Here is a 14749-nt window from a genome sequence, read left to right as displayed (position 1 = left end):
ATCTTTATAGAGGATGGGATCCCAATCCGTTGCAAATCTTGTAGATCCCTCTTCTTCCCGTTCTCCTTCCTCTCTGCTTCGTTAATCTTTTCCATATATATATGGAGCCTGGCATTGATTTATCCTTGTCGGTGATCTCCATCTCCACCCTTTTCTCTACTTTTAAAGTTAAAACCTTTATTGATCCAAAACCTCTTAAACCCCAACTCCAATCTCTTGTACCTAATTGATCAAGAACGCAGTGAAGAACCAAAAACAGGAGAATGAAAAAGAAAGCAATGAAGAACAACCATTATCTACAGTTGTTGCCCGATCTTCCCGACAATTGCCTAGCAAACATTTTTGGATTCCTCGATTCCGTCGACCTTAAAAGTTGCTCTCTAGTTTGCCGAGATTGGTTCCGTGTTGAGGGTCAGAGCAGAGATTGTCTGTCCTTGTCTATCGATGCTAACTCCAAATTCAAACTCGTCGATCTCATCACTGTTCTTCCATCTCTATTCATTCGCTTCGATTCCATCACCACGATTTCCCTCAAATCGCCTAGGCAAGATGGAGCTGTACTACCCATAGACGATTCAGCTCTTGTTCTCATAGCTTTAAATTGCCGGTACCTTACTTGCCTCAAACTTCGTACCAGCAGTGACTTGATTGTTGCAGGCATGGCCGATTTCGCTCAATACAACTATGATTACAAGGGCTTGAATGCTGTCCTCCATCACTGCTCCCTTGAAGAGCTCTCCGTCGAAGATCTTGTTGGTTTCCCTCTCGAACCGGGTCTCGCTTCAAATTCTCTCAAGACCATCTGCATCACATCCTGCGACTGCTACACCTTCAAACAGTTAATTGCTGCCTCCAAGAATCTCAGAACCTTGAAAATCAACAACTGCCGTAATTCGGATCATCTCTTCGTACCCATAGTAAAGAGCGTCATTGGTTTGGTTGAGATCCATCTGGAATCAACCGGAGTAAGGGATGCCACCCTGTTCTCTATCTCCAATTCCTTGGATTTGGAGATCCTTCACCTTTCCAACAACCACTTTATCACGAACGCAGGGCTTGTGCCTAACTGCCATTGCCAGAAGTTGCCGTAAACTTCAGGAGTTAAGCTTGTTTCATGTCAATGTTACTTGTCTGAGCATGGATCTCCTCGCTGCCAACTGCCAGAATCTGAAGCGCTTAGTAGTGGTTAGAAGTAAAACGTTTGGTGATGCTGAGATTTTGTGCATTGCTGCTAAATGCATAGCATTGAGGTACTTGGGTATGTTGTGTTGCCCTGTTTCTGATCGGGGGTTGAAGGTGCTTTCTGGTGGCTTACCTAGCCTGGTAAACCTGAACATAAGCCATTGCAAGAACGTAACCCAGAATGGTATAGATCGATTAAAGGCAGATCGGAGGAATTTATTCATTCACTGTCATCTGGGCGATCAGTTTTAGCCCCAAAAAAAAAACTGGGCGATCAGTGTGCATGGTGCACTGTTGGCTATGGAACAGTGGAAAATTTTAGAAAAAAAGTATAAAAGTAAAGAAGTTCCAGTTCAATCAGGTTAGGAAATTTTCTTTTTTTGGGGGTAAATTAGGTTCTATTCGGGTGATTTCAGTCAGTTCTATTATACTGATTTGATGATGATACGATGAAATTTTTCCCCTTTCCCTGTAATATTGAATTTGTTCTGTGGTCTCTAATTCAACAAGGTTTTGTTTGTACTGAAAATTTTTAAATGATATTTTAGATCAATGATGCTGTGTCTAGATATAAAATGGTTTATTACATTTTTAAGAGGAGAACCAACTTTAAACATGAAATTAAACCTTTAATGTTGACATCGCTCCAAATCAAACTCCCATGACTAGCCCACTTTATGAAGCAAGCATTGTTTTTAGAGTTCGAGATTGAGTCCAAGTAGCTGAAGCCTTGGTTACCATATATGCAAATTGATATGAGAATTAACAATGTGATAGATCCCGTTGCACCTATGCTCTCACATCATAATATGGGTCCTACAAATTTTGGACCTTGTTTTATTTCCCTACACATTAAATGCGCAATATTGTCAAGCGAAACATTCCTGACCGCTAGATCGAAATCTCGGTCTCGGACATTGATATTCAAAAGTCAAGATCAAATTCTTGACCGAAATTTCGGAAAATTTTAGTATAAATTTTTTTAGTAGTTTTACAGGTGGGCCCCACAACAATCTCATTGATCTAAAGAGGTTTGGGCTAACACGAAACGGATTATTTTTTGCGGCAGCAGCTGCCGACGGTCAAAATTAGGCCACATAAGCAAAGTTGTATCCAATGGTTGTGGGAAAATGTGGGAGAACGTGAGGGGATATGTCTGTAAATTATAAATTTTATTTTACTTTCAAAGGTTTAAAAGTATTTAAATTTACAAGTAAAGTCCCTGAGTCTACTGATCTGATTACCAAACATCAGTGCTCCTCCGCTTCACCTCCACCTCCCATCATTGTGAAACCGAGTGATGCCACATTTCCAAACAACGAAATCTCCTCAGGGATTTTCTTATTCTGCCGCAAATTAAAATCTCTCTCTCTCTTTCTTTCTCTTCCTCTCGTCTCTGCTTCTCTGATTCTTAACTCAAAAGTGTCTTCCAGATTTTCATTAACTGATACGGCGGGGAGGGGAAGATGAGTAGTAAAGAGAAGCTTGTGGTTGAGGTTGTTTCAGCCCATAACTTAATGCCCAAGGATGGAGAGGCTCAACGTCGGTGTTCGTAGAGGTTGAGAACCAAGACAAAGAACCCAAGTGAAGCCAAATGATTTAAACCCTGTTTGGAACAAGCTGCTTGTTTTTAACATCAACGATGTTGCTGATCTTCCTTATAGAGCTTTGAAAGTTTTTGTTTTTAACGAAGGGAAGGTCCAGTAGTAGCAGAAATTTTATGTGTAAGGTAAGGATTTCTGGTTCTAACATTGGGAAGGTGAGGAGATTGCTCAGCTTTACACACTTGAGAAAAGGAGTTTGTTTTATCATATCAATGGTGAGATCAGCCTCAAGCTTTATCTTTCCAACAAAGAATGATGGGAGGTGGAGGTGGAGGTGGAAGTGAAGCGGAGGAGCACCAAAGTTTGGTAATGAGGGAATTAAATCGGTAGACTCAGGGACTTTACTTGTAAATTTAAATATTTTTAAACTTTTGAAAGTAAAAATTAAATTTATAATTTACAGACATATCCCCTCACGTTCTCCCACATTTTCTCACCACTGTTGGACACAACTTTGGTTATATGGCCTAATTTTGAGCTGTTGTTGTGGCAAATAAAAATCCCCTACCCAAAAAGAAAAATACAAATATAGCTCTCAGAAAAAACCTTTTTTTTCTGAATGAAATACCCTATGAACATCTCTTGAATGTTAATTTCAATTGAATCATTTGAAGGCATGATTAGGTATTCATAGGATAGACATGTGTCAAATCTGAGGCCAAACTCAGATTGAAAAGGGCAGCTTAGGTGTTTACATGATTCTATTAATTAGGCTCTAAAATCTGAAACATGGTAAGCTAAGGCTGTATCACTTTAACAAAATATTTGATTAACAGAAGTTTGATTATTACACTACAGAAATTTGAACCAAAATACGGCCATTCTATCAATACCATTACAGGGTTTATAAAATTGAATCAAGGTTTAAATGCTATCCTCTCCTTAACAGTACAAGAAAAATATCGCACGGTTCTCCAATAACAGCCAATGCTCAACTAATTTTACACGCGGTGAGCGAAAGGTCTCCAATAACAGCCGATTGCTCAACTAATTTTACATCGTCGGTGAAAGCGAAAACATATTATGACTACCATTCTTAAACGATGCTGCTCAACTAATTTTACATCGTCTGGTGAAAGCCAGAAAACAGTATTATGCACTACCATTCTTAAACAGCTCAAGTACAGATAACCATACCTGGGATTACTTTTGTTTCGTGCTTTACGTATCTAATTGTCACTATAGAATATTTCTATTCAAGATTGCATAGATCAACTAAAAATACCTTAGTATGATAATAACACAAGATGATAATGAACAAAAGTAATCCCAGGACCAATCAAATCTTGATCGGACCACGAATAAACATATGAAACAAAGGCACTAAGTAATATGTACAATTTGAATAGTATCCAAGCTCCTTAAAGATAAGGATTAGGATTTCGATCAGGTCAGATAGTTTGAATTGCTTTTAGAATCCACATTGGACTCCACAACTACAATTCAAGTAATACTCTCTTGGCAAATAAAATTATCTTTTTAGTTAGCAACAATTACAGAGTTCTATTCGAACTTCATTAGTGCACAGTTAAGATAACATCTTCTAATATCTATAAATACTCATACCTTCCTTATTAACAAATACACACTCTTAGGTTACTCTCTAGCATTGAAAACTCTACAAGCTATTTTCTTCTCCTCAAATTATACACTTCCACTTACTCGATCTTCGGAGATGTACCTAGACCAATCCGGTCGAGCACGTTTTTGCAGCATGAGTATCTACCGATCATAATTAGATGTACAATTAGGAACAAATTTTAAGAAACACCTTTGATTTTTTTTATAGAGGATGTGGAATCTCCTAGATCCCTCTTCTTCCCGTTCTCCTTCCTCTCGCCTTTGGTTAATTTTTTTCATATATACACACGGTTTATGGAGCTTGGCATTGATTTATCCTGGTTTGTGATCTCCACCTCCACCCTTTTTCTCCACTTTAAAGTTTAAACCTTGATTGATCCAAAACCCCTCTTAAACCCCAACTCCAATCCCTTGTACCTAATTGACCAAGAACGCAATAAAGAACCAAAAACAGGAGAAGAAAAAGAACGCAATGAAGAACAACCATGATCTACAGTTGACCGATCTTCCCCACGATTGCCTAGCAAACATATTTAGGTTCTTAGGTTCCGTCGACCTTAAAAGTTGCTCTCTCGTTTGCCGAGATTGGCTCAGTGTTGAGGGTCAGAGAAGAAATTGTCTGTCTTTGTCTTTGGATGCTAATTCCAAATTCAAACCCGATCTCATCACTGTCCTTCCCTCTCTATTCATTCGCTACCATTCCATCACCAAGATTTTCCTCAAATCGGCTTCGCAAAGTGGACCTGTACTGATAAACGATTCAGCTCTTGTTCTCATCGCTTTACATTGCCGGAACCTTACTTTCCTCAACCTTCATACCTGCAGTGACTTGACTGATGCAGGCATGGCGGATTTCGCTGTGCATTGCAAGGGTTTAAAAGAGTTTCATTGTTTTAAATGCAACTTTGGTTACTTGGGCTTGAATGCTGTCCTCCATCACTGCTCCCTTGAAAAGCTCTCCGTCCAAGGTCTTGCTGATTTCCCTCTCCAACCGGGTCTCGCTTCAAATTCTCTCAAGACCATCTGCATCACATCCTGCGACTGCTACACCTTCAAACAGTTAATTGCTGCCTCCAAGAATCTCAGAACCTTGACAATCACCAGCTGCTTTAATTCGGATCATCTCTTCGTACCCATAGTAAAGAGCGTCACTGGTTTAGTTGAGATTTATCTGGAATCAGCCAGAGTAAGCGATGCCACCCTGTTCTCTATCTCTAATTGCTTGGATTTGGAGATCCTTCACCTTTTCAACAGCCGATTTATCACGAACGCAGGGCTTGTGTCCGTCGCTGATCGGTGCAAGCTGCTGAGGAAATTCTACATCTCTGGTTGGAAAAACAAGATAGGTGACGAGGGCCTAACTGCCATTACCAGAAGTTGCCATAACCTTCAGGAGTTAATCTTGTTTCATGTCAATGTTACTTGTCTGAGCATGGATCTCCTCTCTGCCAATTGCCAGAATCTGGAGCGCTTAGTAGTGATTCGAAGTGAAACGTTTGGTGATGCTGAGATTTCGTGCATTGCTGCTAAATGCATAGTATTGAGGGATTTGGAAATCTCGTGTTGCCCTGTTTCTGATCGAGGGTTGAAGATGCTTTCTGGTGGCTTACCTAGCCTGGTAAACCTGAACATAAGCGATTGCAAGAACGTAACCCAGAATGGTATAGATCGATTGAAGGCAGATCGGGGGAATTTATTCATTCACTGTCAACTGGGTGATCAGTTCTAGCCCAAAAAACACAAACTGGGCGATCAATGTGCATGTTGGGATGTAACAGTGGCAAATTTTTAGAAAGAAAGGATAGAGTAAACAAGTTCTAGTTCAATCAGGTTAGAGTTTTTTTTTTTGGGGTAAATTAGGTTAGGGTTTATTCGGGTGATTTCAGTCAGTCCTATTATACTGATTTGGTGATGATATGATGGAAATTTTCACCCCTTCTCTGTAATATTGAATTTGTTCTATTGTCCCTAATTCAATAAAGTTTTATTTGTATTGGAAACCCTAAATGAATGATGTTTTAGATCAATCGGTTGATGCTATGTCTAGATGTAATATATTCTACTACGTTTTTAAGAGGAAAACTTACTTTTAAACATGAAATTGAACCTTTAATGTTGACATCGTCCACTTTTTGAAGCAAGCATTGTTGTTAGAGTTTTGGTTACCATAAATGAAAATTGATATGAGAACGTCACATTGCACCTATGCTCCCTCACATCATAATATGGGTCTTGAAAAAGAAAAAAAAGGCTATGTGGATGTGCTTTAAAAAAAAAAGAAGTCCGGGATCAGCTCTTGGTTTTGAAACACTAGGGGTGGGCCCACCTGGAGCCCACTGAAAATTTTAGTAAAGTAGCATTTCACCTACCCAAAAAGAAAAATACAACTATAGCTCTAGAAACACATTTTTCATGGTCTAATTTCATTCCTTGGTTTCTTAAAGCTTAAAGTTTGTAATCAGATGTCTCGGGTTTTTCTTGCCTTTCTTTAATTGAATATCTTTTTACCAAAAAAAAAAACACCTTTTTTCTTGAATGGAATAACCCATGGACATCTCTTGGCATGATTAGGTATTCATAGGATAGGCATGAGTCAAAACTGAGGCCAACTCAAATTGAAAAGTGCAGCTTAGGTGTTTACATTATTCTATTCAAGTGGCTCTAAAATCTGAAACATGGTAAGCTAAGGCTGTATCACTTTAACAAAATATTTGATTAAACAGAAAAGTTTGACTATTAACACTACAGAAATTTGAACCAAAATACGGCCATTCTATCAATATCATTACAGGTTTTATAAAATTGAATCAAGGTTTAAATGCTATCCTCTCCTTAACAGTACAGGAAAAATATCACACAGTTCTCCAGTAACAGCCAGAGTGCACAACTAATTTTACATTGTCTGGTGAAAGCCAGAAAACAGCATTATGTACTACCATTCTTAAACAGCTCAAGTACAAATAGCCATACCTGGGATTACTTTTGTTCCGTGCTTTACATATCAAATTGACACTAAAGAGCAGCATCAGTGATTCTCCCAATTTCAATCTTTCAAATACAGAAACACTTCAGCAGTAAACGCATCAATGAATGATCCATCACGCTCCAAGTTCCTTAGCTGGTTCACTTTGGCAACAAGCTCATAATGAAGCTATTTGAAGGCAAAGCCCCATATACCCAGTTATCATGACTTTGTGTAAATGGTAATTTTAGAGGTGATAGCTTTACGTTCAATGGGGACTGTGTTTCTTCACCTATTCAACCAATGGAACCAATCCATTAAGCATAAATAATGAATGTACACAGCAACAGATAACCTTTTTGGAAAAGATATTCCTCTCAAATGAACAATGTAATCCTATCCCCCAAAAAAGTATCTATCCTTATGACTGCAATGAGATTTTTTTAGAATTTTAATATCAATATCTTGAGTATTTCAATGAAGCAAAATTTTAAATTAAATAATCCATATAGGTGGGAAAAAGGGGGGGAAAATTATCTTCTCAATTTAAAAGTAAAAAAAAAATGAAATAATTGAGATTTCCAACAGTGAAAAGCAGACCAAAACTGCCAAAAAAAACATAAGACCATGGTTTATATAAAAAAATGTATATAGATCAGTTAATACATTTTTTTTTACACTAATAATACAAAAAAGACAAGAGAAACATAAAGGGCAATGCAAGATTTCCTAAATATATACAGGGAAGCTCAGTTGGTAAGGCCAAGACTTTGCAACTAAGATTTAAGAGGATGACTCATGAGTTACACAAAGACATCCTAAATCTATACACAGTAGCTCAGTTGGCAATGGTCAAACACCTAATGGTTAAGAGGTCATGACTCATGAGTTACACTCCTTGGAGTCTGCATAATAAATAAACCAAATTAAAATAAAGTCAACCTTTTTTTATTTACAAAATAATGGAATAAGGGGTCCAAGGTGGCAGATCCCACACAGAAAATCATAAAACTGATACCAAGAATTCTTGTTCTATCAATTAGCCCTTTTTCATCTTTCCTATTAAGTTATGAGATCAGTTTTGAACTGCACTTGTTGCAACATTTTAATAAGGGTCTTCAGTGGAAAGTAAAACTGACTCAAGGTACCTCAATTGCCAGTTTGATTTCAATCTCTGTCTTCCTCTTCAGATACCAGAGGTCTCTGGGCCTCAGGAAGGTGTTTGACATAGATGTCATGTACCATTTTGATGTAGTCATCAATCTTGTCGGCTGTCCAATCTTCAGTTCTTATGGGAGGAAGAAACTTAACAGTTAGAGGTGCTGGCCTAATATGTAAACAATTTTTTCTCCATGCTTGGTGTGTCCCTGTCAGAACCATTGGAACAATAGGGAGCCGAGATTGCAATGCCATGTGAACAAAGCCCTACATGTAATAAAAGAAAAGTTCAAATAAACTGAGAACAGAGTGAAGGGAAAGTATAAAGACCAGACAGTGGTGAATCTGAATCTGAGAACTAGGGATCCTTCAAGTAATTTAACTTCAACAGGGCGCATAGTTCTACTAACCAATGCCATGGTTACTACGGTTAAGACCATGACTTCCTGGCTAAGATATCCAGTTAAGACCAATTTAGATCCATTTCATTATCATCACCTGGGTCCTTCAACTTCAAGAAATATTATCTGAATATTCATATTATCTGAATGATTAGCAATACACAGGATAATAGAAGAAAAATATAATTGACATGGGGGACCAAGGTGGACATGTTGAACTAATTACCTTCTTAAATGGAAGCAATCTCCCACACTTGGATCGGGTTCCTTTGGGAAAAATGATCAATGACAGATTGTTCTCAACAATTGCACGAGCAGCCTAAGGTTAGCATAAATCAGTATAAAATAGGAGTTGAAGAGATTTTTAAAGAGAGAGAGAGAGAGAGAGAGAGAGAAAGCAGTACCTGTTTCATTGACTCAATGGCAGAAGTTGGATTTGAACGATCTATATGGAGATGGTTCGCTAGCACATATAACTGTCCAAATAAAGGGTACCATATAATCTGCAAAAGAGAAAATTTCTCTTCACTTTCCTCATTAAAAGGCAGTTTGAACTTTTCCACATAATGAACATCTACTAGTACCCAATATTAGCTGAACCAGATACTTGGGGGTAGAAAGTGCCCTTACTACCTGAGTCGTTTGATCATATGGGCTGCTTCTTAGAAGAGAGTCCAAACCCATTTGTCTCATAGAATTAAAAAAAAACAAAAAAAAACAAAAACAAAAAACCAAAAAAACAAAAAAACAAAAAAACAAAAAAACAAAAAAACTTGACTATATGGTATACGGACTGTAGTACTGCTCATCGATGAGCAGCCATCAATAGAAAACTCAACTTGATGCATATTGGTGTAAAGAAACTGTGGCCCCATTAAACTGCTAACCATAGTGATTCTCAAAGCCAACATATTTCTCTACATAGTATCTGAAATTTAATTTTCAGGAAGCCTGACATTGCTACAGTAAATGCATACATACCTCTTTCTTGGCAATGCCAATGGTGCCAGTTGGAGTCAACCACATTATAAGAAAAACATCTAGAGGAGATGCATGGTTACTGATATAAATAGCCCTTGTTTTGGAGAATTCAGCACCTTCAATCTTTATAGGATTTCCCAAAATCCACAGCTGCAATTACCATTTCAGTTAATAATCATTGACTGATAAATGCAGAAAGAACAATTTCCCAGATGCTAATCAGGATACAAATTATGGTGAGACAATAACTTTGAAGAGAAGTATAGGCATTGGTGTGGCTGGAGCTGATAAGCCAATGCAAGATCTTTTGCTCAAACATCTGGGAAATGCAGAATGGATCCCCTGCAGAGTCCTTAACTGAAATATGTCATATTTTTTAAATTGAGTATTAAAGGAATATGTAGGCCTGTGACCATGATCTTCAGCACTCTACCTTTACTATATATAAGCCTGCCAGAGTCCTTTGGTTAAAGCCCCCTTTTGGCTATTCTGTGGACTGCTCCTTGCACTAATGGTGCAATGTATGATTGGTGCCCTCTATCCCTCAATCTATTCATGAATTTTCTTGATGTACACCATAAGCAAGAATAAATTCCCTGACACTATTATTATCCTCACCATGAGCATGATTTCTTTCCCTATCTTATAACCTTATACCTCTGAAGTGGCACTATGCTGATCCTAGTGATCCTTATGCATCTTCTCCCCCCCCCCCCCTTCTCGCTTTCTTCTTCCTCTGAAACTTCATGGATTACCCAAATACATCTGGGCCCTAAGAAGAGTCCGCCACTAGAACCCAAACCTTTAGGGGCTAAGGTCAAAGGGGCGTACTGCTAAAACAGTACCCTTCCCCAAGGCTCCGCTTTCACACAAGCATAATTGCTTCAATAACCAGAGAAGCCGTGCTCACAATGACAGGCAACCACCGTAATCAAATATTCATCGGATTATTGAGGACACAAGGGGATATACCAGTGAACCCAGTCTAGACACACGGAGCTAAGATCATCAAATAGATCTATAGGGACTATCGAGTACTTCAACAATGTGATACTCTAGATTTTTGTCAGTTCTCTTGCAGTGTTACTGATTGTACTGGACCATATGCAAGCATTCTGACCTTCAGATGATAATTTACTTACCCACATGCATGGATGCTATCACTTCTTGCTTCTCACCCCATTAACCTATGTAAATCCAAAATTTTCCAATGATTTGATTTCAATTTTTTATCTAATCCAAACCCCATCACCCCCTAAATATATTTGGTGTTTTTAGTGTTAAACATAGAATTGGTTGGCAGAGTTCCTCAAAGTTTCTAAGAATGGTTTTGTTTGATATTAAGATTTATTCTACATTCACTAAAAGAGTGTCACAGTGCATGGGACTCCTACCTACTGAAGGATTTGGGAAGAACAGACATATACAACCTTACATGTGTGTTTTATCCCCAACCATTCGTATCCCCCTGACTCTGCATTATTAGCAGGTAAGAACTGTCGTAATGTACTCAGATCACTTGCTGATTCTGAGTCAGAATAAGCTGCACCATCTTCCCACATGTCAAGATACAACTATCCTTCAATATTCAATTGGGTGTTAAGTCTCGAGCAGGTTAAGTTTCATGTACAAGATGGGTACTTTAGACATGGGAATCCCATGTAGCCTACAGATATTCTTTGCTACTAAACCCCAAATATGATATGGATTAAATCTTCATTGGTATGAAAAATGTTAACTATACATCCACAAATACTACTTAGGAATCAGCAGTTCTTTGATGAAGGCACAATTGCCAGCAATGCAGAGATTCGCATACACTAACCTTTATTTTCTATCAAACGTTGTAAGCCTGCATCCCATCCATGGGTAGACAGATTTTCCATTGCAGGGCCGCAGCCATAGGCTCAGGATATACTTCAGTGGTTTCAGGAAATCTGGCGGTTGCAATTTTATATTGACCACTTTCTAACCTGGTCACAGTAGGAAGCAATACTGGATGAATTTTGAGGGATGAAAGGGAACCCATGTCCTCCTTGGATAGTGCATGATTTCGTCCTGTATAGAGTAGATAGTGCATTCTGGGTGATGGCCTTAAAACTTGAAGCTTTAACATTCTAAGAAATTCACATTTATAAGGAGATATTGTATTCCCACCGTTCTGTCAAAACAGTAACAAAAAGGAAAGGAAAAACATAATTTGACTTAAAGATCAGAATCTCACAATTTCAGCTACCCAACAAGAGCCTAATTCCAAGCAGAAACATCAACTGAAATAAGAGAAACAATAACTTTTACTGAAACAACACTTGCGAATAAAGTCTGAGTCAGATCACAGAGGCACGTAAAAAGCAGGGGAAAGGAAACAAGGGCTGCAAAATTTCGAAATTCCATGGATTGAAATGGGAGATTTCGGCAAAGAGGCAACTTACCAATAACCTTCCAGTCACATGACCATAAACATTTCCCTGCCTAATCCTCGCATAAGGCCAAGGTAGCAGCACAAGCATGATCAATGCCCACACCAAGGTCGTGAACATCATCGTCAGAAAACAGGCAATGATCTTCATACAGGATCCCAAAATAGGCAATCCAACAGTTATCATCCACAAAGACATCGGTATCGGTCTTTGGTTTCGGTGGCTCTGCTTCTCTCCACCTAACTTTCGACGATTCTCGAGAAAGGGAGACTGCATTGAATGAACTCTCGAACCTTCGACTCCGTAGAACTGAACTACTTCCAGAACTCTCCATTCAGTAAACTAACTCTAGATAGTTTGGAGCAGGAATAACAAAGCTCCAGTGATGAAATTTTTTTCTTCCGAAGAGGATTCTGAAGTCGAAATCCTCGTTCTTCTACTCCAAAACGATTGGAAGTGACCGAACAGTATCAACTTCGCAAGCTTACATGGATGATAATGTAAGTTTAATCTAAAGCTGTACACCAATGCTCACCATAGTCTTCAACACTAAGAAATCACTGGAAACCCTTCCAGTTCACATTCAAGTCAAGTCCAATGTGAATCAATCCTTCAAGATCTTACAAGAAAATGGGTATGTAGACCCAACCTCACAAACAATCCTTGAAAATATAGCTAAGAAATTTGAAATCCAAACAAGAATAAGCTCAGAGAAGAAGAGGCGAAGGTACAAATGCGGTTGCAAAGTCGGTCAATGAAGATGTAGGACGAAGGTGTGAGCCGCTTGATTTCTTTCTGGACGAGAATTTCTTAATAGGAACTCTGGTCTCAGAGAGTTCTGTCACGGAACGCCATGGTTGTTCACTTGTTCTATGTCTTTGTCTAGTAGCCAGTGATAGAAAGCATATTTTTCCTGTTTTACCCTTCTCTTGATCCATTAACATCGATGCTGCCCGCTTTATTTTGCTTTACCTATGGTGCCATGATACATGGGTCTTTTGGATTTTCATTTTTCTTTGGTAAAATAATATTTAATTAAAAGAAGGGCAAGAAGAAACTAAGACATCCTGATTGCAAGTTTCAAGAAGCCAAGGATTGGAATTAAACCAGACAGTCCTACTTACCACGGACTGGGCCTTCCTAGCTAGATTGTCAGCCACAGAATTGACCCATCTAGAAATATAAGAAACCGAACAAGACGGTTCCAAGGAGAGCAAATAACAAACGCTCTTTTGTAATTTCATGTCTTTTTGTTTTTTCATATAGATTCAACGGTACGTGTTTTATTGGTAAATTCTACAACACGTGTTTGAGCACGCATTTCCCCATGCTGCTATATGAGAGGATATTCCACGTCAAATCATATTCCAGAAGAAAGTAACGTTTAGAAAGGGATTCAAAATTTTGGGGAGGAGGGCATACTTCAAATCATAGTGCAGTGTGTTGGCAATATATAGCCGTGGTGCTGGGGAACGACACGACTTATTCTTTTTATTGGCAATATATTGCCGACGATTGACTTTTTCGAGGACTTTCGATACTATTATGGGTGCCTCCACCCCCAACTCTGGAAGCCAAGCTAGAACCACCTCCACCCCCACCTCCAACATCCAAGCCAGAGCCACCTCCACCCTCACCTTCGGCACCCAAGCTAGAACCACCTCCACCCCCACCTCCAGCACCCAAGCCAAAACCACCTCCACCCCCACCTCCAGCACCCAAGCCAAAACCACCTCCACTCGAACTAGAACCCTACCGCCCACCGGTCCCTGGAGGGGTATGTTGTGGACCGTGTTATGACTTATGAGGGATATGGAGGGGGACCATGCGAACTGGGTTATAGAAAACCGGTCTGGTACGATGTTTGTGCAAGACCACCTTCATCGTGCTATTGTGGCTACGGAAGATTGCAGCAGCAGTGTTTCAGAGATGACCTTAGCCGTAGGTGGATCGGCGTGATTAGCAAGAGAATCTGAGGAGAAACACGAATCCATCTCCAGAGTAACCGTTGTGATTCGAGAAACGTTGATCGAGGAGAAACAGTCTTCAGAGAAGCAAGGATTCTGTTGATGCACAACAAAAATGGAAGCAGGGAATAACAGAGAGAGACGGAAATTGAAGAAGTTGCACAGCAAGAAAGGGGGTTTTAAAGGGTAGTGGTGACAAAAAGTCGTCCAACATGTCGAACTATATCGCCATGTCGGCTGTGTCCCCAGGCACCAACACGGCGACACAGGTTGACATGTCGATCGTGCTTCAAATGTAGATTTATAAAAATAAAAAAAAAAAAGTTAGGAATTGTGAAGGTGTAGGAAAATTTTACTACACTATTAATGGGGATTGTTTCCCCTTATTTGATGTTCATTTCATCCAGCTTAGGTATACTTTGAATACATCATTAAGGAGATTTAAATCCATGAGCTCTCTATTAAATGCATTGATCATTATAACCCAGCGAGT

At 39.1% G+C, this 14749-nt stretch overlaps 1 protein-coding gene and 2 pseudogenes across 2 annotated transcripts; 2 read left to right on the top strand and 1 right to left on the bottom strand.

The window, feature by feature from the left end:
- The first annotated feature begins 263 nt into the window (after nt 1-263).
- On the top strand, nt 264-1091 carry LOC149004210 (F-box protein At1g47056-like). Its single transcript, XM_089168585.1, has one exon. It carries the CDS (start codon nt 264-266, stop codon nt 1089-1091), a length of 828 nt encoding a protein of 275 aa, XP_089024711.1.
- A 3694-nt stretch (nt 1092-4785) lies between these two features.
- On the top strand, nt 4786-6251 carry LOC149004209 (F-box protein At1g47056 pseudogene; annotated as a pseudogene).
- A 2227-nt stretch (nt 6252-8478) lies between these two features.
- On the bottom strand, nt 8479-13115 carry LOC149004208 (1-acyl-sn-glycerol-3-phosphate acyltransferase-like; annotated as a pseudogene). The gene is made up of 5 exons (XR_016175647.1): nt 12302-13115; nt 9870-10019; nt 9293-9391; nt 9115-9207; nt 8479-8754 (listed from the first exon to the last, which is right to left on the bottom strand). The product of XR_016175647.1 is annotated as a 1-acyl-sn-glycerol-3-phosphate acyltransferase-like (transcript).
- Between the last annotated feature and the right edge of the window lie 1634 nt (nt 13116-14749).

Source organism: Hakea prostrata, chromosome 9, assembly GCF_041222555.1.
Source record: "Hakea prostrata isolate BN-2017 chromosome 9, UWA_Hpros_2, whole genome shotgun sequence".
NCBI classification, from domain to species: domain Eukaryota; kingdom Viridiplantae; phylum Streptophyta; class Magnoliopsida; order Proteales; family Proteaceae; genus Hakea; species Hakea prostrata.
The sequence above is the reverse complement of the archived record's forward strand: the minus strand, read 5'-3'. Positions and strand labels throughout refer to the sequence as shown.

What these genes read in the sequence shown, in the direction of transcription:
- LOC149004210 (XM_089168585.1), top strand. Translation starts at nt 264, where the DNA reads ATGAAAAAGAAAGCAATGAAGAACAACCATTATCTACAGTTGTTGCCC.